Source organism: Xyrauchen texanus, chromosome 41 (assembly GCF_025860055.1).
Source record: "Xyrauchen texanus isolate HMW12.3.18 chromosome 41, RBS_HiC_50CHRs, whole genome shotgun sequence".
NCBI classification, from domain to species: Eukaryota; Metazoa; Chordata; class Actinopteri; order Cypriniformes; family Catostomidae; genus Xyrauchen; species Xyrauchen texanus.
The window spans coordinates 32,549,346-32,576,126 of NC_068316.1; the positions used below are offsets into that span (position 1 = coordinate 32,549,346).

Sequence of the window (26,781 nt, forward strand, 5' to 3'; positions counted from 1 at the left end):
CAGCCTGTCTGTGTTGAACAAATGACCTCACTCTGCAATACACTGTATGGAAGCTATGATCAATGTGATCGGGATGCAGATATAAAGCGTAAACACTTACATTTATTTTCTCGCTGCACAATATCTGCTTGTCCTTGTATCGTCATTTCCTCATTTGATCACACTTTATCTACCCCTCTGTGTCTGCAGGCACTCCTTCTCTAGAATGCCCTCTACAGAGAGTCAAAGCGAGGACAACCCCTACGACTACAGAAAGATACTGAGGAAGACCTCCCAGAGACGAAAACTTCTCACACAGCCCTAGACCTCTAGCGAGAGTCTCAGACATTTCCAGAGCTTTATGGGAAATGGTAAATGGTCTGCACATATATAGCGCCTTTTTAACCTTAGCGGTATTCAAAGCGCTTTGCACTGCGTCTCATTCACACATTCACACACCAATGACAGCAGAGCTGCCATGCAAGGTGCTGGCCTGCCATTGGAAGCAACTTGGGGTTCAGTGTCTTGCTCAAGGACGCTTCGGCATGTGGAGATGAACCACAAACCCTGCGATTAGTGGACAACTCGCTCTGCCACCTGAGCCACAGCCGCCCATTTATAACTTAAATATTACGTATATACATTGTCAGTGACTGATGTGGTCATAAAGTCATGCCATTTGTCTTTAGGAATAGTTTCCCAAAATTTTCAATAAAAATTCTTTCATTATTTACTCACCCTAATGTCACCCCGAACTTGTATGACTTTCTTTCTTCTTAAGAACACAAAAAGGGAAATTTGCCACAATGTAAATGAATGCTGATGATGAATTGTGGTCTGTCAAGCTTGAAAAACAGCGAAAAGGCTGAAAAAGGATATATAAGCAATGCTAAAAAAGCTAGCAGGCTACAAACACATACTTGAGCTAGGCGCCAGCAGCAACAGGTAAAATACACACAGATGAAACAGTAGAAAAGGGGAAAACCCCGAAACGCACCGTAAAATGACAAAGGATAAAAAGATGAACATATGAGAATAATAATAAGCAATGCTAACCACCTACAAACACAAACACTCATGCATCATGCCATCAGCAACAGGAAGTCCAGTGATGTCAGAATCTCTGTGAGTTTAATGCTAAAATCAGATATGCTAAATGCTAAAATCAGATATGGCGGCTACATCGACACAACAAACCTTATTGTTTTGCATCGCGACTTGTGACCAAATGTGTGACATGACTCCAGGATGTTTTGTCACAAGATGAAATGAGAAACAATGAGGTTATATCTAACTAGCCTAACAGTAGCACAGAGTTCAAAAATGGCTAATAACAAATGCATTATAAATCATTTATATCTTTTATAACAAAATTTATAAAAGGGTGAATTCCATGAAATACCTGCCAAATAGTGAGTCATTTTACCTCACGTTATAAATATTTAATAACACTTAACATTAGTATCCTATGAAAATGTACCTTCATGTAAAATGGACACATTTTAAGCATTTATAAAGGAGTTGACAACATTATAAATCTTTGCACATAAAGTTCAGGATGTTTTAATGGTCATCAGGCTTTATTATATGATATATGCTGTGAATGAGCATGAAGAAGTGAAAAGTGTTTTTGCAGAGGACTTTAGGTAATTCGGACGTGGCAAGTCAGGACTCTACTCGAAGTGGAGACAATGAAAGTGACAACAGAATTGAGTCATTGCAATAATAAATGACTATAATGAACACAAAGCAGACTACAGCATAATCCCTACTTCTATTAACACTATAATATTGTATTATTGCTACATTGTGACATAAATGATGAGTTATGGCATTTTATGTTTTAATACATTTATTAAGCATTTATAGCATGTAAATAAGAATTCTCACTATTTGGCCATTTTTTTTATGAAAGCTGTTAAAACTGCTTATAAATGATTTATAATGCATTTGTAAATTACTTATTATCCATTAATTAACCCCTTTATAAACCCTAAACAAAGTGAACATCAATGTAAAGTGTTACCAATAAACACATTTTAAAGACCTTTTGCATTCCACAGAAGAAAGACATTATGGTGAGTAAATGATGACAGATTTTTGATTTTTGGTTGAACTATTCCATTAAGTAATATGTTAGGTTGTCACTATTTTACCACCACGATTACCAGTTTGTTTGTCCAAAGAACATTGGTATCATTTAAGAATATGTTTGTATCAGTTTGAATATAACAAAGGAATATGTTTAAATATTGTAATTGCTTTGAACAAAAATCCAACACTAACTGACAAGCATCTTTAGAACAACATGTGGATAAATAAATGATGACAGAATTATTACTTTAAAAAAAAGAGTCGAAATTTGAAATGTCTTCATGAATGAGCTTAAGAGTTGACTATCACAAGATATTTGTGCTGCCCTTGCTTGATTTTAAATGCAGGTTGTGCATGTTTTCTGTATTTTGATGCTTTCTGAAAGTTGCTGTGTGATTAAAAGTTTATCTTCAAAGACTTTCATTGATGTATCATAGAACTAGCCTTTATATTTGCACCAATGAGTTATTTATATTATATATGAACTATGGGGGTTTTCATTTTTTTATATGAATTGTTTTAAATGAATGATCATGGATGCTAAGTGAAATAGTGAGTCAGATAGAATGATGTGTCATTTCTGCATAAACATAAGCAGGGCATAGGTATATACAGTATGCATTATAATAATTAGCAGATGTACATACACACTGTCAGCTGACACCATATGATAAAACAGCACTTTATATTGTTTAAACTGACATGCAGCAATGCACCTTTCAGTTAAGTTTGTGTTTCTTACCATTGTAAATGACACATGTATCAAATATATAACTCATAATTCATTACCTGGATGGTTACAATTAGGATATATGCATCCTTAAAATGTTTTACTTGGTTGTAAATATCATTACCAATGTGTAATTTGACAAATGATATGATAAATTGCACATTATACTGTAAATAGTGCTTGATGTTACAGTTTGAGTGCACTAAAGTTATGTCATAAAACATAATTATTACTTAATCTTTATGTTTTATTTTTCTTGTAGAGATATTCAGTTCATCATATATCATGTGTATCATGTTTATTAGGTTTATCTTAGGTAATGTGAAATGTGTAACAATTTGGTAATTTAGTTCTGGATTTCATACTTCAGTGGCAATGTAAAATGGCACTATGGAAAATGGAATATGTATATTCATTATATATGTTAGAATATGGATCTCATGGTGTGGTACCAACAATACTGCCACTATTGTACCATCCAGTTTTACATCAGCAACTTTATTTCATGATATTCATAAAATAAATCTGACCTTACATTGTGAATTTCATTGCTTTTTATGTACTGCAATTTCAAATCAGATGATATATATATATATATATATATATATATATATATATATATTGGGTGTATGTACAGTTCTCGACTTAACAATTTTTTGTACGATTTGCTATTTTATTTTATTTTTTTATATATATTTTAGCATATATTACAGAGTTAATTTCAGCTATATTTAATAAGATTCTTTTTTTTATTTTTTTATTTTTATGATAAACCCTTAAATACAAAAACAATGGGACTTTCGCTTTTGCGCACAACCATGCGGTCACCCAGCACAAAGCAATGAGCTTGAGAATAAATCTTAAAAATAAAAATAAGGAAATGTAGGCTTTGTATTTATTCTGGGTTTTCCTGTTCGGGTTTCAAAGGAAGGAATTTCCTCATTAATGAGTGCTGTACTGAGAAAAGAGGGCATATGAACAACAGATCTGAATGGCATGGTCCGTAGAGCAGACTCATGCTCCCCCACTGATGATAAAGTCTGCTCACTGCTGGAGTAAAGCAATTACGAGAATCTAAAAAAAAAAAAAAAAAAAAAATTGAGTGGTAAAAAAAGCCTTCAGCACAATTACGGGTTGTGCGACAGGAGGGACATAAAGTGCTTGTAGTCACGATTTATGACGCAAAATAATTCGTCATGACCTGGATCACGTCGGAATTTATCTGGTGACGTGAAGCGGGTGATCTTTACGCCACAAGAAGCTTTTAGTGCCTTTTACTATTCCCGTAAGTTGTTATGTTTGAGAGGCTTGCGCAACGCCTTGCTGTTATTGAATTTGTAGAAATGCACAACGCACCCTCAACTTGCATTTGCAGCAGAGCAATGTGACAGATAATGAGAGCCACTGGATGCCTGCGTTTCCATCAGTGCCAGTGTTTCTCCATGAGGTCAGTGACGGACTCCGACTGCTCCAAATCATTGCGCACAGCGCACCAACTGAATATAGACACTCCGTCTCTGCTCTTCTCTTTCTGCGGACTCTGAAAATATTAAAGATCTTATTGGGAAAAGGCACATGATTTGAAGCGTCTGGACCCGTTTGATTGTAAATAAATACATCGCTTGAGCAAGTGGATTTTCGGCGCACAGGACAGGATTCAGCACCACGGCTGCGGACAGCTCCCGTTCCCCCGTGACGCGCGTCTGGATGGCCGCTGCTCGCCTCGCTCTGTCGCTGCTCTGATCCGCTCTGTTCGCGATGGCGTCACACGGGTTTTGGTTTACGGGCGCTGAAAATGCCGCTGGAAACCCCAGCCAAAGTCCCACCACCCGTAAGTGTTTATATATAGAGAGAGAGAGATTACAAAGAATAAAAGTAAAGTGTTCTTTAAGGTAACGCATAATTGCTGTTTTTAATATTTCTTTGACTGTGACAGATATGAGACAAAGAAATGCGACATTTATTGTGTGGTTTGGATGAATGTGTGCGCTCAAGGTTAAGTTAAAGCTTTCACATGTCAGGTGTTACGTATGGTCATAAACAACAGGATTTAGGCCATATTTAATGTCAATGCCATAGCATGGATTATATATCTCCTTAATGGAAGTTTTATGATGGATCGAGCAGTTTATGGTGTTAAAATCACACGCACTTGATCATTTCAGCCAGGGCTTGGTGTCAGGCGGCGGCCCAGAAATTCACCGGAGGCATCGGCTCCAAATTATATGGTACGTTTATTTTTATCATGAAATCTAAATGTACGATTTTCATTTGTGTCTCCCATACATTACAATTTTAAATGATCTAAATTGCACCAGATCCTTATACAAAAGCTAATTTCAATAGAAAAGTGTTCTTTGGGTAGATATTGTCTATATTTAACAATGAATTCCATTAAATAACCTATAAGGAACCATTGTAGTGTACACCCTGGAAAGTCTGGAACGAATTCGGTACTAAATAAAAGGCTTATTGTCTCTTAAAGTGTTTAGAAATATGGGTTGCGATTTTAATATTAAATTGATAGAGTCATAATTTCTTTCTAAAGCTTTTTTAAACGTTGGAGAGGCTGAGAAAGCAGCTCAAGCTCCAGATAAAGACGAAGATGAGGCTACAGTGGAGAGCTGCGGTTGTAATAAACCCTGTAACTGCCCCAAAACCAGCCTGTGCTTCTCTGATCTCTATTCAACAGGTAAATCAACACATATCACATTACAGAGATCGCACATTACAAAGGCAGAATTATCTTCATGTGCTAAGTGCTTATTGCGTAAAATACTTCTGTTGTTATTATTTTCATTCTGGATGGGTTTTTCGTAAAAATACTACCATTGTCCTTCGTTTTCTTCAAGGTTAAATGAAGCTATTTGGACCTTAATATTTGCAATACATTCCGTGATTTATTATTTGAATTGTAATATCTCTTATTATTATTATTATTATTATTATTATTATTATTATTATTATTATTTTACAGATCTTTTACCTGCATTGGACGGGGACGCGAAGACTATGAATTTTCTGCAGGAGGTTGTGGATATATTGCTGGCTTATATAGTGGAATCTTTTGACAGGTCAACGAAAGTGATTGATTTTCACTATCCTAATGAATTGCTTCAAAGGAATAATTGGGAGCTTTCGGACGACCCCGAGACTTTAGATGATATTCTGATCAGCTGTCGCGCTACACTAAAATACGCCATAAAAACCGGTGAGTGTGTTTGTTACAATTCGTGAATGTGATTCGTGTGCAGGCTATTTTATATCTTAATATTATTTATGACATTATATTTTTGTAGATTTATTTTAGCAAGATTAACACTATTTCACAAAAATGAATCAATGTGTGTTTGTGCCTGAAGGCAAGTGAGATCATAGCGTGATGAATGCGTCTATTGGGACGGTTTTATTTTCTCTGGTGGCCTTTCAACTGGTAAATATTATTTGAAGAAGCGATATGTCGATTAACAAGCAGCACTTTCGTTTTGGGAATAATTATAAATGTCCTTGTAAGCATCAGAGTGTACTGATTGATTGCACCAGTCTGCGGCTCCATCTGAAGTGTTTTGCATCAAGCCGCAACTTCTATTAATAGTGAACCATTAGTGGGGGCATACATAGCCTATCTTTCCATGTTAAATTCATTACTTTTTTCTCAATATTGTGTCTATCTTTAGCACACCCTAGGTATTTCAATCAGCTCTCCACTGGATTAGACATGGTTGGCCTGGCGGCAGATTGGCTGACCTCCACTGCCAACACCAATATGTGAGTGTGTGGAACTCCTTCCATAAAAACACAAAGCAGTTGGAGATCATTTCCGTTTTCTCTCCCTTCATCAGTCATTTTTGGCCTGGTCTTTGTGATATAGCTTTGGCTTGACATTATTGAAATCAGTCGAAAGGAATAAAATGAAAGACATTGAAGAATGCAGTCCAGCACTGATGTAAACTCTCACCTTGTGCTCGGATCCATTCACATGAAGAAAATGAAAATGAAATTCAAATGAGCTATGATTTAGGCTAATAAGTAAAGTCATTTTATTTCAGGATGTGTATTTTCTAAAACATATTGTTTTTGTTACATAGTAATAACATTATAATACAATTGTGATAACATTGTAATTTATGTGAACAATAACTAATGAAGATTATTTGTATGCAAAACTTCTTTCAAATGGTTTAATCCATGGGGTCATGACATCTGTTGCAGGGCTCCCTGTTCTTCAATTCTAATCTTTTCTATTTGCAAAAGTAATGTTTGGGAGTCTAGCATTTATATTTCCTATTGACACACTAAAGCTGAAGACAAATGCTTTTGTGAAACATCTAATGTGCCTACGATGTTTGCACAGTACTGTACATGTATATAAATTATTAACATCTTAAAACACCATATATTAGACAAATTAATTTCTTTTTAGAATGAAATGAGTGCATATTTGACATTTTTGACATGTTTTTGCATTGGCAATGACATGCAGTTTTAAAATCTGTAGCAAAATACACTGAAATCTCATGACTTTTTTTCTGGCTTGTGTAACTGTCTCTTATGATCTGCGTGCAAAAGGTTCACTTATGAGGTGGCTCCAGTCTTCGTGCTGTTGGAATACGTCACACTGAAGAAGATGAGAGAGATCATTGGCTGGCAGGATGGCCGCGGGGATGGAATATTCTCACCGGGTAAGCAGCTGTCAATCTAAATGACCTGTCTTATTCCGCAGTATGTGTATGTGTTATAGCTGAAGTACAAGCCTATGAATTAGCTTAAAGTCACAGGTTGTCAGGTCAGATTACTGAGTCTTGAATGCCGCGATTACTTTTTAAATTCATGTTCAAATTAAAACAACAGGCTCTAAGAAGTCCTTATTCTAAATGGTGACATTCCTTATAACTGGACGTGGCATCTAACCCTAGATGACTGTCTAGCATACATAGATGAACAATTCAGAAAACAGCACAGATGGACAGAAAAGAGTTGTTGTATTACTGCCCCCTATTTACACTATTGTTAAAATACTTTAACTACTGTCACTACCTTATCATGTAATTAAGTTAGTGGCTTAGTTGCTTCCTAACTAGAATCATCAGGGCGCTACTAAGACAACAGGCCTGTTCACACATCATGCGTTTTCACTGATCAAATAGCTTTCCGATCATGAAAAGACCAGGAGCAAATGCCCTCCAAAACACATTTGCTCAGACCAATTCAAGAGGTGGTTTGAGATGCATTCCAGACAAAACTGATCAAGTCTAAATACATCTGGCTGTTCAAGTCACAAATGTAAACTTTACCCCACCCAAACAACACTACGTCAGCATAGGAAAAATGCAAAGCATAACAACTCTCACTGAATATTTGCATTGTCGCACAGTAAATAACAAGAAAGAGACGAATGCACGTTGTAGGAGAGACCGAAAATGTTCCTCATTTATTTGATGCAGATCGCTCATGAACTAAACACTGATATGAGTGCAGTTAACATCATGGCGAATCTTATCTTCAAAAAGACCCGAGGGGAAAAACAGACAGTGCGCCCAAATACAGACAAACGCGTGCTGGGCAAATTCACTTAGAATCATCAAATAGTAAAGCACACATTTTAAATTCACTGCCCGGAATTACCATAATCAGTTTGACAGAGACACATTGATGTGGCCAATTGTAAATGGAATGAGATTTTTCAATTGGATAATAATACGAACAGTAAAAACGCATGAAGTGGCCAAGTGTAAATATGTACACCATGATCGCACAGGAAGTCGGCATGCTGTTTCCGAAAGTTCCGGTACCCTAGTATTGGCTACAGTATGTCAGCTCACTGACATGCAACATTTCCCACCAGATATGTTCACATTGGTTTCAGTGTGTTTACCTTCCCATGTGGCTTGACTGGCAGAGCATTGCGTCAGCAGCGTGAAAGACCTGGGTTCATATCCACGCTGAAACCAGGAAGTCATTGCGTTTGCTTTATTAGTGAAGATCGTGATTCGGCGGTCGCACTTTTACCCCTAACATTGTATTTTTACTCAGCTAATGGTTGGAGGGTAGAGTCCTAAAATATGCATTCCCCTTCACTGTATTACACTCACAGATGAAAGGAACTCACTTCACAACTAGCTTTTGGCGACCTCTCCTGGAGATAAATGTACCTCACACGGCCATTTACCAACATAAACATTTACCACTTTGGCCACTGGGGGAATTGTGATTTTTTTTTCTAAAGAAAAGTCGACTTACTCTTTCCGATTTAACTGTGAGATTAAGCTGACTGAGAACCCATCTGCCCGAAACAACTTCCTTATTCTCTATGCCAATATCCACCCCTCTTCATGAGTTTTTCAATTGATGAGATTAGATTTGAATTGTATTGGCCACGTGCCCAAAGGATGTTGGGAATAACAGGAACTTACTAGGAAAAGGAATTCACTAAATTGCACAGCCATCAAACTTCACCTGAGTGATTGAATTGAATGATTGCTTTATGTTCCTTTAGGTGGCGCCATTTCCAACATGTATGCCATGTTACTGGCTCGCTATAAGATGTTCCCGGAGGTGAAGGAGAAAGGAATGTCATCTGTTCCAAGACTGGTGGCCTTCACTTCTGAGCATGTATGACCATTCTCATCTCTCTTTTATCTGCCTTATCCTCACCCATCTATGTTATGTGCTATTCCCTTTTTGAAGAGTAATTAGCAACAAATGAACAATTGTAAAAAATGCAATGTTAATTTCTATTTAACATACAATTTTATTTAAATGCATTTTAGAATATACATAAACATATACTGTAGATATAAACAAAGGAAACTTTGCCATATGGCAACTCTGTACCACAATGGAAAATAGTCCACAGGGGGCCAGTGTGGGTCTGGCCCACCCATTCACGAGTCCGGCCCATGCCTCAGGCCATTGTGAGATGAGCGAAAGGTTTGAGACATGCAGGCAGAGAGTGCTCCTGTTATAATGAGTGGAACTATTGGGCCACAAGTGCCCAGAAGTGTAGATAGCTCTATCTGTAAAAATTCCTAACAAGAAAATGCATTGGTGCAATTCTATTGTGGTACAGTGTTGCCATATGGCAACACATCAACTTTTACATTGTGGCAAAAGTATTCAAATAGCATAGCAATTGTTTGCTTGTGTCAGCATTCACTGCCATGTTGAGTGTCTCTTTCTTAGTAGAAGTAGCATATTCTCTAAAGGCTGTGCAGCGCTCTGTGTAAATCAAGCACATTCTCACATGTAGAGCTAATATGCTGGTGACATTTACTCTGGCAGGGGATGGAGAAACTATATACTCTCCCAAAGGACATTTTAGACATTTTGCAAGGACTAAGATTAAACAGAATGTCTGAGATACATACAAATGTTTCACTCTGGGAGGATTATTTCCCATTAATAAAAGTTGTTTTGATATAGTGTGGCAAACATTTATGTTTATATATTGTACAATTTAGGGCATTGGATTTATTATATCTTTCAGAGCCATTTTTCAATCAAGAAAGGAGCTGCCGCGCTTGGAATCGGTACCGAAAGCGTCATCTGTATTAAAGCCGATGAAAGGTGAGTCTGGATTATCACTACTGATGCGTCACTTCATGACCGCAGGATTGAGAAATGTCATTCTAAACGTTATAATCATGAAACCAGAGTTCAGTAATAAACCATGCTTACGTCTGCCAGGGGTAAGATGATTCCTTCTGACCTTGAGAGCAGGATAGTTGAAGCCAAGCAGAAGGTAATTTCAATGACCGTATCTCCTTGAGCATTCCATGTGTCTATTGGGTCTGTTTGAATAATCTGTTAAGTTTCTGTGGCAAAAAGGACCATAAATGACCCCTTATTTCTTTCTTGCAGGGATATGTGCCATTTTTTGTCAGCGCCACAGCTGGAACCACAGTTTACGGGGCCTTTGATCCTCTTATCCCCATAGCGGACATCTGTAAGAAATATGATGTCTGGATGCATGTGGATGTGAGTAGGTCTGTTACTTACACAAACTTCTTAAAAGATTCACCTGTGAAATTCATTGGAGAGTGATCTCATAGTTGGCAGATCATAACTGTCATTCTCTGGACGCAGAACTGAGAAACTTTTTAATTGTTACTAGTTCTTGCAAAGATAAACATACATTTTACTATTGATGACTGTGACGAGGAAAAGGGTGTGGCTGGGCCGTGATGGTGCACGGCCGGTGCTGAATCAGCGGGACAAGAAGATAAAGGGAGCCAGAGGCGCCAGTTCGAGAGAGAGACAAATGTGGCCACATTGCATGTGTGTCTGTGTTTGTTTATGTTTGTTTTAAGTTAAGTTTGACATTAAAACTTTATGTTGACTGTTCCAGCATACTGCATACTGTAGCAACACCTTTGTTACCACACAGAACATCTTAGTAACTGCATAGCAATACACATAATACCTCTCTGAACACCTTAGCAACAGCATACTATAGCATCACTCTTGTATCCACACAAAACACCGTAACAAATGCATAGCAACTCTCTGGCAAACACCCAGAACCGCCTAGCAACACCCTAGAAACCTCCCAGAACACATTAGCAGTCACATAGCAACACCCTAGCAACCACTCAGAAAACCTTAGCAACAGTGTACTGTAGCAAAACCTTTGCGACCACATAGAACACGTCAGTAACTGCATAGCAACACCAAAGCAACCACTCAGAACCCCCTAGAAACAACATAGCAATGCACTTAAAACCATTCAGAACACCTTAGCAACTGCATGGCAAGCTCTGGCAACCAAGCAACATCCTAGGATCTCCAAGAACATCTTTACAGATGCATAGCATTGCCCCAGCAACTACCAAGCACCCCTAGTAACAATATAGCAATGAAATTAAAAGCACCCAGAATGCATACTGTAGTAATGCATTTGCAAACACACAAAACACCTTAGCAACTGTAAATCAATGCCCTGGCAACTAGAGATGCACAGATACTACGTGGTAATACTCGTTTTGGGCTGGGAGATAAATATCCGTAGTCGTTGTCATCATTTCATATTTCCAAGTACAAGTACATTAATATAATGACATGGTTGCACACGTGTACATAGTGCTTCTAATGGAGTTACTGTCTGTCACTTTACTTCAGCCCAATAACAACATAGTATAAAGCAATCGAACAGATGTAGAACTCTGTATCGGCCGATACCCAAAACTAGGTACTTGGTCCTGTTATCGGCCTTCAAAAGTTGGTATCGGTGCACCTCTACTGGCAACCACCCAGAAAATCCTAGCAACGCCCTAGCAACTCTCCAGAACACATTAGCCATTACATAGTAATGCCCTGGCAACCACCCAGAACATGCTATCAATGCCCAGGCAACTACATTCTCACCATTGTCCTGGATTGTGCTGGTGGTAAGTTTAAACAGGCAAGCAACACTCACATTCTCTGGTTTGGGAAAGGGAGAAGTTAGAATGCATGTCATAAATATCCTCCTTTTGAGGTGTGGCTTTATCTAAATGTTTCCTATTAGAGGAATTATCTTCATTCAGTCAGTATGTGTGTGTTCACTTTCTTGAGGCCGATAAGATTAATAGTGATATCTTATTGCCTCGTTTTTCCAGTGATGCTATGCCTGTGGCATTTCAAAATGAACACTGACACATATTGTGTCTGGAGCTATAACAAATGCAGTGCGATTGGATACATTGTAATGCATTTATCGAACAGAAATGCCTCAGTTAGACATTTGCCCACGGCCGGTACAGATGAGAAGGTCTATACTGAGTTCTATATCATCACACTTCTACAGTCCGTTTCTGAGAAATAGGCTGTGGATGTAAAGTGTATGGATGAATATTCTGCAAAGAAATACAGTATTTGCCTTTAGCCATTTGCTAATATAAAGAGGTAAACAGGGTTGGGCTGTAATGGAAAACATGTTCAGAACGGCATTTTGTGTTCAGAATACAAAAATGAAGTAACTGTATTCAGCCCCCATTACGTTTTCAAGCACCTGTATTCAGAATATAGTTACTTGGTTGAATGATTATGATGCATTCTAATGAATACTTGCATAAAATTCTTATCAATTAAGTGAGAAGCTCGTATGCGTTTACGATGAAATAGCATGTGCAAAAGTGGTGCAACTGTTTAGTGAATTCGCCCCGGTGTGTTTCTACAGGGAGCGTGGGGCGGAAGTTTGCTGATGTCCCGGAAACACAGGTGGAAGCTCAATGGAGTCGAGAGGTCAGTTCATTCTGGAGTTCTTATGGTTGAAAATGACGAGTGGTCTTTGGATTTATGCTCTTTTTTACATTTTCCCCCAAGAAATGATTGCCTCTGATTGATGATTTTTCTATAACATGACATTTCACTGCACACTACTGTGCCTCAGGAAGTAATCTAGTCTGAATTAGAAACAGTAAATTGTTTTGTAGCTATTCACTTATTTCAAGGACAATGCAATGCTTTTAAATGATTTGTAATGAATATTGTCAATTTTAGAGCTAATTCTATGACCTGGAACCCTCATAAAATGATGGCGGTGCCCCTGCAGTGCTCTGCTCTGCTGGTTAGAGAGGAGGTAAGTAAGATTGTGCGCCTTCATCATTAGAAGATCATTTTATACTGTATATTTACAGCAGCCCCCAACAGTATTTGGATACTTGGTCACATTAAAAAAATTGACTGAATGCATTGCATCAGATAACAAAATATCAAACTAAGTGTCATTGATAGTTTTGCTCTCTTGTCCTTCCTCTCGTTGTTTGTTGTAGGGACTGATGCAGAGCTGCAATCAGATGCAGGCGTGTTATCTCTTCCAGCAGGACAAGCACTATGACCTGTCCTATGACACGGGGGACAAAGCCCTTCAGTGCGGACGCCATGTGGACATCTTTAAACTGTGGCTGATGTGGAGAGCTAAGGTGCTGTACGGGGAAGCTTTCGAATTTCCATAGACTTTCTGAATTGCAAAATTAAGAACTTGAGTGAGAATTGAAATAGATGCTGCAAGGTTTCCGATTGAAGTTCTAGTGAAAGTCAGTTCGCTGTATATGTTTCTGTCATTTTGTATTGCTGTATGTTCTGTAAGTGCCTAAATGCCTTTGAAAAGCAAATTGGCACATAAAGGAAATTTTAGTTGTGATCTCTCTGAGATATTTCATTAAAAAGGAGATTAAGATTTGACAAAAATGCTCAGAGTTTGACAAGTTGTGCTATTATTTTCCTGTGCTATAAAGATGCTTTAATGACGTTGAAAAGAGGACATTTCCATCCATATCATTGGACAGCTACCCTGCTTTAATGGATTGAATAGAGCCATTGCTGTACTTTTAGTAGCATTTTTATAATAGAAATTGTGCAAACATACCAGCGTGGTCGCTTAGAATCACTTTGCAATACATACATTTTTGTAAAAAATACATTTGTTGGTGAGTTTATTTCTTTGAGTTTCAATGAATCAATTCTGATTTAACGATTTGTTTGCTCAATCACTTAAAAATGAAGTGATGCGTTCATATTAAAATGTTTTAGTGAAAATATATGTTGATAAATTTAGTTGTTTATTACTATGAATTGTTATGTCGAGGCATATAAATAGAAATGGTTAAAGGCAATGTAATGTTTTTCGATGCTAAAATACTTATCTATCCATAGACCACAGATCATAACATATGGATAATTATACTCTCTCTCTCTCTCTCTCTCTCTCTCTCTCTCTCTCTCTCTCTCTCTCTCTCTCTCTCTCTCTCTCTCTCTCTCTCTCTCTCTCTCTCTCTCTCTCTCTCTCTCTCTCTCTCTCTCTCTCTCTCTCTCTCTCTCTCTCTCTCTCTCTCTCTCTCTCATCTGTAGGGCACTATTGGCTTTGAAGCTCAGATTGATAAATGTCTGGAGCTGTCAGAATATCTTTACAACAAGATCAAGGACAGGGAAGGATATGACATGGTCTTCGATGGAAAGGCAAGTTTTTAAATTGCTAATTATTTGTAAATGGTTTGGACTCCTGTTAGAGCATCATAGACAGAACAAAATGTTAAAGAAATTACAAGTAAAAACTCAATTATCTTTGATTAGTTTGTGTTAGTACGCACTGATGTAAGCTAATGTTATTGTTTGCACAAAGAATAAATCAATAAAATGTGGTGCCAGACGTTTAACAAGTTCTATAGATATGTGTTCAGAATACAGAGTGTTGTGTGACACATTTCAGAATTATTCAGATTTATTCTCAATTCCATAATGATTGAAAATGAATGCAGTTAAATTCCCGTTAATAATTGCTTTTTATTTCTTTAACTTGTGCACCATTCAGAACTGAATTAAGAATGCCAATTCAATCCCTGAGTTTGATATTGATTTGAATTGAGGAAGCAGAGAGGATGTGGAATTGCAATTAGAATTTGAAATTAAAGATAAATAATTCAAACGGAACGATTCAAAGGTGAATTTAACGCATTTGATCATGGCAGCTTGATATTTTAATTTAAGTGAATTAATTTATCTCATTAAATAAACCATGTTAATTTCTTTCAATTATATGAGTACATCACTATTTTACAGTTTTAATAATCAATAATAAATATAATATAATAATATATAATAATTATATAATACAATAAACACAGATCGAGTAATATATATATATATATATATATGCAATAAAATTAAAAAAGTTTTAAATGCCAATCTACTGTTTAAACATTTATATTACATTTATTTCACTACATTTTCATTTTATGGATCATGGTGGAAGAACATTTTATTTCATGAAATCCTCTAATTTTTGCAAATTTATGATACAATCAATAGATTTAGATTTTAATACATTTATTTGTATCTGTTAAGTTATCTGATATCAATGTGGTGGACTGTTTTGGTGATTTATGGCAATATCAAAATGTCTGTTCATTTTAGTTAGTCTTATTAGTCTAGTTTAGTTTAGTTAGTTATTCTAACAAGTAAAAAAATAAATAGGCATAATTAGACAAAAATATTACTGTAATTGTTAATGTCTTGTGATGGACTATGAAATTGTGTTGTGTGACTGTGTTGATTCCACTATCAATCCAATTCAAATTCCAATTTAACTTCCTCTGGGGCGTGGCCAATTGAATTCAAATCCAAACGTATGAATTGAAAGAGAGATTCTGAAATTTGGAATTTTGCCCAACCTGTTCTGCATAAAGAACATGCACTATTGTTTCCTTGAAAAATGCCATTGACAAAACATTGGATTTCAAAACACAATAAAAAATGTAAAAACAAAAAGATCCCTCTGAATTTAAATGCATCCTGTATTTTTAATTAATTTTCTCCGATGCAGAGTGGATAGTTCACTATCTTCACCTAACATGAAATGTTTCACCCTTGAAATGACTGAGCAGTCGTTCAAGCTCATTTAAATGTAAATCGTGCTCGGCGCCAACGTGAAAAAATGATTTGGCTTGAGGCTTCTCACCAAATGTACATTTGATGAAGTCAGCGCAGAGCAAGCGAATGAAGGTTGCGACATTTCAGTTTGATCGAATAGCAAGATCAAACAAAACATATTAGCCTCCAGTTAGGAAGCTCTTTTTGATTTGAACACTGAAGTCACAGTGAGGCACGACTCGATCTGTGTTTCATCTGTGCGTATCACCAGCTGAATGCATAATGAAGCTCTTCCCCTGGTGCGTAGAGGCATTCTGGAGTCGCACAATGAGGAAGAGGGCTTCTAATGGACTATAGTGTGTCTATGAGGTACCTGCTCAAGCGCTCAAACCCCTCACAGCAAAAGCCTTTTGATTTAAAAGATTGCATGGCTGCTTCCAATCTGACAGTGACAAAAATTCCCATTATGGTCCCAGATGGCCCCTAATTACATATTCCGTCATGAATCTTTAATGGACTTCCCAGAGTGCTTTATTTATGCAAGTACGTTACATTGAGTGATAGATGTCCAGTGATTGTGTTTTATCTGGTGGTCTTGTCTCTGCAGCCTCAGCATACCAATGTGTGCTTCTGGTATCTTCCGCCGGGCGTGCGCTACCTGGAGGACAAAGTGGAGAAAATGAAGCGTCTGCACAAGGTGAGAAACCAAAAATGAAAGAGGCATTTTTTTGCTATGATTCAATCATTAGATGTGTTCCAACAGAACGTTTTACTTTAAAAATCAATTGGGTGAATGGTGCAACTTTTCCTGGCACTTAGTTTGATGATAATCCAAATGACAAAAAAGCTTTTTTAATAATATAGATTATTATTTGAATATTGTGTTGTGTGTAAATGTGTGTATATTAGATATGTCAATTGTGTTGTGTATATCTGATGTTTATTGTAGATTGGTATACATGTCCCATCACTGTCATGACTGCTATGTTGCTCGGGACTGCACACAACACTTTCACCCTCTGTTGCACTTGTGTATTTGGTTGAGTGACAATAAAAGTGATTTGATTTGATTTGATTTAATATACCTTAATAGAAATCTTAGCATGCCTCCAACCTTAGCCAAAAGCAAACATTAAGAAATACTAAACACCTTTGAAAGACCCTCTTTTAACTCAGATGTACAGATATTTTTCAGACATTACTGGTAAAGTGGGTCATTGTATTGTCAAAGTGGGTCATTTCATTTCTTCCTTCTTAAACAGCTTATGTTTGCAAAATAAACATACAGAAATATACAAATATGCGATTGTTAAATAGGGGTGTGGAAACAAATTATTCTGTTACAAATCGAGATTGTTGAGACAGCAATCCCTCCCTCATGTAAAATCAATTGTTGAATCTATTGTTAGATTGACATAGGAAGCTATATTTGTGCAAAGTTCCACACATGAACTTGTTTTCTCCCCGTGAAGTTTCGTCTCTCTAATTCTTTATATTTAGTCCTTTAATGCACCACTGCTACAGCCATCAAAGCGCCGCTTGATCACTGTCCGATGTCCAATCCTCTGCTGTAGGTGATGTTCCTGTTATTATGCATAATCACAAGTTATTTGTGAGGTGTTCTGGAGAACATTTTTCAGTAGTCATTTTGCAAATTCTATTTGACACTGCCTTAATAAATAGTTTAGCAGTACAAGACGCTCATCAAACTGTTGGATGCCGTGAATCTTGCAATATTAATAATCGAACAGATATGTGCTTTTGAATGTGGAGCGAGGATCACCCTGTGACTCCAACAGCTCTAAATACACTGAAGCGCCTCATTCTGCGTCCGGAATGAGTATATACGTTTTTGTGGTGCTCTGTATTGAAGCTTTTCTTGTTTATTACTTTTCTTTCAGTGATAGTTTTGTGCAATAAGACGTTGTAGTTATTTAGCCTATATTTATTTGTTGAATATTCATTAGTTACCCTGTTAAAGGGCTGTGCTTATTTTTTGTAATTTCTTAATTAGTATTTAGTCTTGTTTTTTCAGTAAAAATACCTAAACATTTTTGAAACTATATATTTTTTTTTTTTGACAAGCAAACTGTCATAAGACATTAAGGCTCTTTTTTAGAGAAATCTAACTATTTTTTAAATTTTTTTATTGTCTTCTAAATTCAAGGTACACCCTGAATTTTTTTCCTCATTAAACAAGTTTAACACCTAAAGACATGAATTGTAATTTTGCAATATATGTAGGAAATCATGAACAAACATAAAATAAAGACTCCAGTCATATCAGTAACCTTATAAAAGCCCTTTTATTCTACACGGAGCGGGTCGACACATGGGGGCGCCATCTTAGAATCACATGACCAGCTGAATACTACTCTTTTAATCTCAGTAATCGTCCTGTTATTTGACACTTTCACACTCATTGATTAAAATAATCATGACGTCTGTGTACAGTGAATTTCTACAATTACATCTGAAACTGAAAACTATTTACATTTACATTTACATTTATGCATTTGTCAGACGCGTTTATCCAAAGCGACTTACAGAGCCCTTATTACAGGGACAATCACCCCAGAGCAACCTGGAGTTAAGTGTCTTACTCAAGGACACAACTAATAGTTCAAAACTATTGATTTGAAATGATGCTGCATCCACAACACTAGATATCAGTGTAAGTCCAAGATGACATAAAGACAAAGGTTACTGAGTGAACCTTTAAAACAAAGAAAAATATAATGGGTTAAGAAAAATCAACTTAATTCAAAGGGAAAACCTATTTTATTCTTGCCCCATTTTTTTAAAGCATGAATTTCACTTCAGTGTCAGATTTCTCTAAAATCAAGACCTAAAATCTTATGCCATTAAGCTTGTCAGGTCAAGTAAATATACTGGAAAAAGACAAAAATATAAAATAAGAAATGTATTTATTTATTTTATAAGTATAATTATACATGGGTTTCTTTCCTAGTCGACTAATATCTCTATATTAATAGAGTAAAATAATTGTCATGTCAGACATAACTGTTATTCAATAAACATTTCATCTAAAAAAAAATATGTTTAATACATAAACTACACATAAGGAACACATAAACTACACATATGCTACACATAACACATAAACTACACATAACACATAAACTACACATAAGATACACATAACACATAAACTACTCATAATATACACATAACACATAAACTACACATAAGGTACACATAACACATAAACTACACATACGCTACACATAACACATAAACTACACATAAGATACACATAAACTACACATAACACATAAACTACACATAAGATACACATAACACAAACTACACATAAGATACACATAACTCATAAACTACACATAAGATACACATAACACATAAACTACACATAATATACACATAACACATAAACTACACATAATATACACATAACAAATAAACTACACATAAGATACACATAACACATAAACTACACATGATCTACACATAATGTCTGAGTATTTCCAGGATTCAGATAAGTCCCAGATTTAAAATGTAAAGAGAACTTCAATGAAAAGATCATGTTTATTTTCTGACACAAACTGTGATAATCTGCTCAATGAAATTACTGACAAAAATGATTGCTGATCTTTTTTTGATTTTGTCAACATAATGAAGACTAGATGAAATTTAAGGGTCATTTCTGTTATTAATTTGACAAATACAGCATTGTGGTCTCTGGTACCCCAAACATAAAGACAGAGAAGTCATTCTCAATAGAAAAATAGTTTCAAACCAGAAAAAATGGCTGATGTTTTAAAAAATTGATATCATTGAACTCCTCATGACCCAAGGAATCCAAAGACACCAAACTAAATTTCAGGACAAACGGTTCAAAAGTTACAGGCAAAATTGTTTTGACATTTCTTGACCCATAGGTGCCATGTCACCAAACTTTGCATGTCACCTCGGATCATGGTTTCGATAGGATAAAGTATTGCCTAAGGTTCAGCCTCAAATCCATTTTAATTTTAATTTAGCATTGGCATAATTTATGAACAGTAGCACAAATTAAAACGATTTGTGGTCAGGTCTGTACGGCTTCGTCTGGGGATTATTTTGAGCTATCGTTTGGACAAACCAGACAAAGTGAAGCACGTGGAAAATTTAAACTGTAAAAGTCATAATCCAAGATGGCAGCCACTGTAATGGGCAGAGTTTTAATGGAAGGGGTCTATTTGATATAGAGAAGAGAGTAATCATACCAAAAAAAAGAATTGTGTCACTAGGACAAACGGTTCAAAATGGTACACTTGAACTGGTGGTGGTGCCATAGAGTATAACCTAGAGACCCCAAGTTTGGTATAGGGGCTATTCATGCCCACCCCTATCAGTGTACCAAATTTCATAATTTGACTATGTATGGTTCATTGGGCTGCCATTGACTCCCAGCCAGAATAATAATAATAATACTAATTGATACAATAGGGGCAAGCCCCTTTGGGACATGGTCCCTAATGGTGTCACTACATCACTACAGCACATTAGGCATCCATTTTAGGCATTTTCATAGATATGTTTGTGCATTTACAAATTAGGAGAGTCAATCAGAAAGTCCTTGCGGCATTTTTCTGAATTGGCACTGGATGGGCTCCAGTTTAGCAAGGCTTTTTTTTACAGCCCATGGCTTACTATTATTGAGTTGCACACCAGTTTATAAGGCAGCAAAGAAATAGCAATATCAGAGATCTCAATATGAACATTTCTCATCAAATTCTTCAAAGACCAAATTATTTGGGCTATGATATCCACATTCATTATATAGCTTTATACTCTATTACTGTATGCTAGTAATTGTCTTATTTGTGCATAAATTCCTTCGCAAACATTTTAGGAAAAAAAAAAGTAGATACTTAAAGGGATTGTTCACCCAAAAATGAAAATGTTCTCATCATTTACTCACCCTCATGCCATCCCAGATGTGACTTTCTTTATTCTGCTGAACACAAATTTTCATAAGAATAATTCAGCTCTGTAGGTCCTGTAGGGTATCTAGGTTCAGGTTTGGGGAATGTACAATTCATTTTAATGATCGTAATCAATGATTAATCATACGGTTTGAACTAGATAACAATACATACCAAATTGCCCCAAAAAGGGCTTATATAGTCCAAGAGTCTGCTTCCAATATATATATAGATAATTAAACACAACGAATTATAATCAATTAGGAATATACATCATATTTAATTTAATTTAATTTAATTTAATTTAATTTAATTTAATTTAATTTAATTTAATTTAATTTGACCAATTGTCACACATTATACATACATTTCTGCATATACATGGTGAAATTATTTATTTTTCACATATCCCAGCTAAGCTGGGGTCAGAGTGCAGGGTCAGCCATGATACGGCGCCCCTGGAGCAGATAGGTTCAAGGGCCTTGCTCAAGGGCCCAACAGTGGTGTCTTGGTGGTGTTGGGGCTTGAACCCACGACCTTCTGATCAGTAACCCAGAGCCTTAACCGCTGAGCCACCACTGCCCCTGTCATATGCAGACAGGCTGTATTAATTTTCAGAACACCTTAAGGGAATTGACCCGTATCGCAACTAACCAGTTCGTCCAGCGAACCGCTTTGCTAAATACTCTTGATCAATTCTCCAGAAGGTTTATTCTTAGTATAAGCTTACTTAATCAAAGCACGTTAACTTACTTTGATAATATCAGCTCGTAGCTTTAGATCGCACATTAAAGAGGCTTTGCTTTATGACCAACAAACACAGACAATCAAGCGTATAATTGGGTTTAATACAAGGAACTAGGATATATCACAACACTTAACAAACAAACATTTAACATAGAATAAACATAAAACAAACAAAGTGAAAACAGTAAGGAAAAATAAATAGATTACAGGGAGCAAACTTGTTACAACAGTTAAACCTTAAGAGCCATCAAGGAATTACACACTTTAACGCTTTGGAATTTAGATGAAATAATACTTGCACAATGGACCTTTGTGTCGCTGAACAAGACTGCGTGTTTATCGTGTCCTCGTTGCGTCCGTGAAATGGAGGATTTCTCTTGGTGTTTCCCCGAGCGTGGGTCGCTCGCGGGGAGTTCAAAGCATCTTAGGAGGAACGGTTGTTGTTGCTGAGAGAGAGTCCTTTCACCCGGAGGGTATCAGACTGCTCTAGAAACGTAAAGTGTTGAGCTTTGTCCGAAGACAAATAAAAGACTGAGATAAACGCCAAATAAAATAAAACACATGTCTGACGAAAGTAACACAAAGAAAAAGCAAGAGAGCTTGGAGAGAGATCAGAGGACACAGGACAAGAGAGTAAGAGAGAGAGTAAGAGAGCGATTCAATGCCGGATGCTGACTTTTAAGGTAGGGAGGTCACGCCTCCTTTGGGAGGAATGGCCCAATGGGACTTCTCCGTTTTGGGCACGAGATGGTTCCCTTTGTCTTGTCACGACTAGTCATTTGCATGATTTACGACCAGGTCAGGATTTTGGGTTGAATCACTCAAAAGATGGTAACACATAGCAGAATACAATTTTAATGTAACCTTATATATATATTCAGCTAGGACAAGTCGTAAGGTTTAATTTGATACCAAGAAGCGTGTATTTGGTGCACTTAAAAGGTGAATATAGATACTTAGGCTCTTTATTTAAGCCATCAGAGTTTAACTAACACAACTTACAATTTTAACTAGTTTGATCTAACAACAAAAATACACAAGCATATGGGGATAAAACATATTTCCTTCAAAATAAGCCCTTCTGGGTTTTAAATGAAAGAAACGTGTGTGTCTCTCAACTTTTCACATTCCTTTATCATCTAAGGAGTGGGGTGTGGGGCGAGTCACATGAGTGGGGGGTTTTATGACCCTTCGCAAGAATGTGTGCATTGCATTCAGAATCAATGAGTCCATGATTCTCCTTCATTCTCTACAGTCCATACAGTACAAGTGAATGGTGACCAGAACTTTGAAGCTCAAAACAGCATATAAAGGTGGCATAAATGTAATCCATATGATTGCAATGTTTTAAGCCATGTCTTCTGAAGCGATATGATAGGTGTGAGTGGGAAACAGATCAATATTTAAGTCCTTTTTAACTTTACATTATCATTCCTGCCCAGTAGGTGGTGATATGCACAAAGAATGCAAACTGCCAAAAGCAGAAGAAGAAAAAATAATTTCTTAGGATAGAAGAGTGCTTAGAAGGGCTATGTGAAATTGGACATTTATAGTGAAAAAAGAGAACTATAATATTGATCTTTTTTTCACCCACACCTATCAAATACCTTCTGCAGATATGGATTAAACCACTGGAGTCGTATGGATTGAAAAAAAGAGCGTTTTGCTGACATAAATCAATAACTATGATTATTCCAACAGAATGTTTTTTCTCAGGCATTATAAGTTAAATGTGCTGTAAGCGATTTTAGGCGTTCTAACTTCCTCGAGATTGAGCCATTGATTTAGACCCTTTTTCCAGAACACCTCACCGATACCATTGAAACCGACACAAAACATTTTCCCATGCTTGTCAAACACAACAGAAGTGAAATGGTGCCATAACTGACAAAAATAAATCAGAATATGCCATTAAGACTCAATAATTCACTGCAACAACAAAACTATGAGAATGAACAAAATGATTGACAGGCAGAAAGCGCCTCAGATGCAGTCTGATTGGCTACAGAATGAATATGTCCGTGGACACTTTATTAGACATTTTACAGAGAATATAACTCTTACATTGATCGGGTTGTTATCTCAGGACAGTTATTTCAGTGATTTCTTTCAGGGACTAGGATTTTTGGCATTCATTTCCATAAAGAAATTGCTTACAGCACCTTTAAAATTCTACATACATTATACATCTGTATTTTCCTGTACATATAAGCTTTGTGTTAATGACCCCTGAACATGCATTTAGGCCTGATGCTAATCAATTTGTGTCTCGCAGGTGGCCCCTGTAATCAAAGCCCGAATGATGGAGTACGGAACAACCATGGTGGGCTATCAGCCGCAGGGAGACAAGGTCAACTTCTTCCGAATGGTCATCTCCAACCCAGCTGCTACCTTTGAAGACATTGACTTCCTCATTGAAGAGATCGAGCGACTGGGACAGGACCTTTAAAGTCTCATGGCACCAAAACCTCTTATTCTTGTGTCCCTGAATGGATCAGCTGTTTGTTGTGAATGTAACGGTAATTCTTTGATTCCTCTCCCCCAAAGTCACATAAAGATAGTATGATTAAAAAAATGACATGAAGATATTTAGATTTTAGTATTGTAGCGTTGTCGTGGGCTTCGTGGTTCAAAGCCCTGTAAAAGTGTTACTGTCTGCTTATACTGTCTATCTTAGTGTCTGACAAAACTTTGTTTGTTTTCACATGTTAAATGAGAATATGAAGAATGCTTCTATTGCATGTCGTACCTTATTTTCTGTTTGATCAGTTATTCAAAGTGCCAGACAACATCAATCTACATAATTATATTATTAGGCATTTTTAATCATTTGATTTGTCAAGCTTTACAAACATTTAAGTTTTTTTGAAAGAAACAACTTCATTTTCTTAAATGCAGTTAGTAGTTGAAATCCAAAAACAAATAATACACACATGAAAAGGCACAAATATGCACAAAAAACTAGAATTCTAAAATCATCTTGACATAAAGCTGCCAGCATTTATACTGAAGAATAATGTTATAAACATGTAACTGTAAATCTAGAGAGTGTGCAAAACTCGTCATGACTGGTAGGTAGACACACATGAGAGTAAATCTAGCCAATCAAACCATTCCATGTGGTCTTTAAATTGCTTAGTATCACACTGGCAGTAAATACAATCAGCTGATTTTGCAATGAACAAATCACAGCTAATAAATCTGTGGACAGCAAGGAACAATCATGTCAAATAAGATAAAAAAAAGAAACCATTTGTTCAGCACTATCATTCACTAATATCCCTTGTAAAGAAACAATGCACATGCACATACACTGATGAGCCAAAATATTATGACCACCTGCCTAATATGCTGTTGGTCCTCCACGTGCTGCCAAAACAGCACCATCCCGCCCTGAAGGTGTCCTGTGGTATCTGGCACCAAGACATTAGCAGCAGATCCTTCAAGTCCTGTACGTTGCTAGGTTGTGCAGCTGTGGATCGGACTTGTTGGTCCAGCACATCCAACAGATGCTCAGTCAGATTGAGGTCTGGGAAATTTGGAGGTCAGGGCAACACCTTGAAATCTGTATCATGTTCCTCAAACCATTCCCCAACAATGTGAGCAGTGTGGCAGGGTGCATTATCCTGCTGAAAGATGCCACTGCCATCAGGGAATACAGTTGCCATGAAGGGGTGTACCCGGCTGCAACAATGTTTAGGTAGGTGTCACGTGTCAAATTGACGTCCACATGAATGGCCGGACTTAAGGTTTAACAGCAGAACATTTCCCAGAGTATCACACTCCCTCCACTGGCTTGACCTCTTCCCATAGTGCATCCTGGTGCCATCACTTCCCCAGATAAACGGTGCACATGTACATAGCCGTACACATAATGTAAAAGAAAACGTGACTCGTCGGACCAGGTAACCTTCTTCCACTGCTCCATGGTCCAGTTTCCACTCTCGCATGCCCATTGTAGGCACTTTCAATTGTGGACAGGGATCATCATGGGCACTCTGACTGGTCTGCGGCTACGCAGCAGGGTACGATGCACTGTGTGTTGTGACACATTCCTCCTGTAACCATCATTAAAATTTGCGTGACTTGTGCCACAGCAGACCTTCTGTCGGTTCGGACAAGATGAGAAAGCCTTCATTGCCCTTGCACATTGATGAGCATTGGGCGCCCAGCAGCCTGTCGCCGGTTTGTGGTTTGACCCTCCTCGGACCACTGTCGGTAGGCAATCACCACTGCTGACCGGGAGCACCTCACAAACCTTGCTGTTTCAGAGATGCTCTGACCCAGTCGTCTGGTCATAATAATTTGGCCCTTGTCAAAGTCATTCAGGTCTTTACTCCTGCCGATTTCTCCAGCATTCAACACGTTGTTCTATGAGAACTGATAGTTCACTTACCATCTAATCTACCCAGACCTGACATGTGATGATCAGTGTTATCCGCTATGTCTGTGAGTGGTCATAATGTTTTGGCTCATCGGTGTATGAACAAAGTACATTAGTTATTATGTTGAAATTTAGTCAAAATAACATCTAAACAGCTTTCCTACATAATGACATTATATTTATAAATTAATTAATTTATTTAGCTTGGTTAAATACTGTAGAATTAAAGCTATTTCAGGGTATTAACAGAGCTAATATATGAATTTAATGATAAGTATAAGTTCCAAGAAAATAAGCATAACTAGGATTCTTCCCTATGATAGTGTGTAAATAGACTTTTAAGATGTACCAAGTACATATATATGTGAATACATCCATGTACAGTATATAAGGCAGAGTCTATTTGTGTGGTAAATTATCTCTTATTTTCTCTATTCTAAAAAAGTAAATAATCATAAATATTGATGAAGTCTGCTTGTGTGTGTGTGTGTGTGTGTGTGTGTGTGTGTGTGTGTGTGTGTGTGTGTGTGTGTGTGTGTGTGTGTGTCAGA

The 26,781-nt window shown here is 37.0% G+C and overlaps 2 protein-coding genes across 3 annotated transcripts in view; both read left to right on the forward strand.

The window, feature by feature from the left end:
* LOC127634401 (myosin-IIIa-like) overlaps nucleotides 1-3,327 on the forward strand; it is a 148,445-nt gene extending 145,118 nt beyond the window's left edge. The window contains exon 37 of the mRNA XM_052113939.1: nucleotides 190-3,327. Coding sequence (XP_051969899.1) covers nucleotides 190-304 — 115 coding nt within the window. The 3' untranslated portion in view covers nucleotides 305-3,327. The remainder of the gene's footprint in view (nucleotides 1-189) is intronic.
* Nucleotides 3,328-3,981: 654 nt separating this feature from the next.
* LOC127634579 (glutamate decarboxylase 2) lies at nucleotides 3,982-26,781 on the forward strand. Of its 2 annotated transcripts, XM_052114191.1 has the most exons (16): nucleotides 3,982-4,634; nucleotides 4,969-5,031; nucleotides 5,352-5,495; nucleotides 5,781-6,014; nucleotides 6,481-6,571; nucleotides 7,373-7,485; nucleotides 9,300-9,415; nucleotides 10,290-10,369; nucleotides 10,490-10,544; nucleotides 10,664-10,780; nucleotides 12,960-13,024; nucleotides 13,283-13,361; nucleotides 13,555-13,704; nucleotides 14,633-14,740; nucleotides 16,758-16,847; nucleotides 24,122-26,781. In XM_052114191.1, exons 1-16 carry the CDS (start codon nucleotides 4,562-4,564, stop codon nucleotides 24,293-24,295), a joined length of 1,752 nt encoding a protein of 583 aa, XP_051970151.1. In that variant the 5' UTR covers nucleotides 3,982-4,561; the 3' UTR covers nucleotides 24,296-26,781. The 2 variants fall into 2 exon arrangements, with proteins under 2 accessions (XP_051970151.1, XP_051970152.1); XM_052114192.1 differs by lacking the exons at nucleotides 3,982-4,634; nucleotides 4,969-5,031 and having other exon boundaries at nucleotides 5,425-5,495; nucleotides 5,781-5,833; nucleotides 5,926-6,014.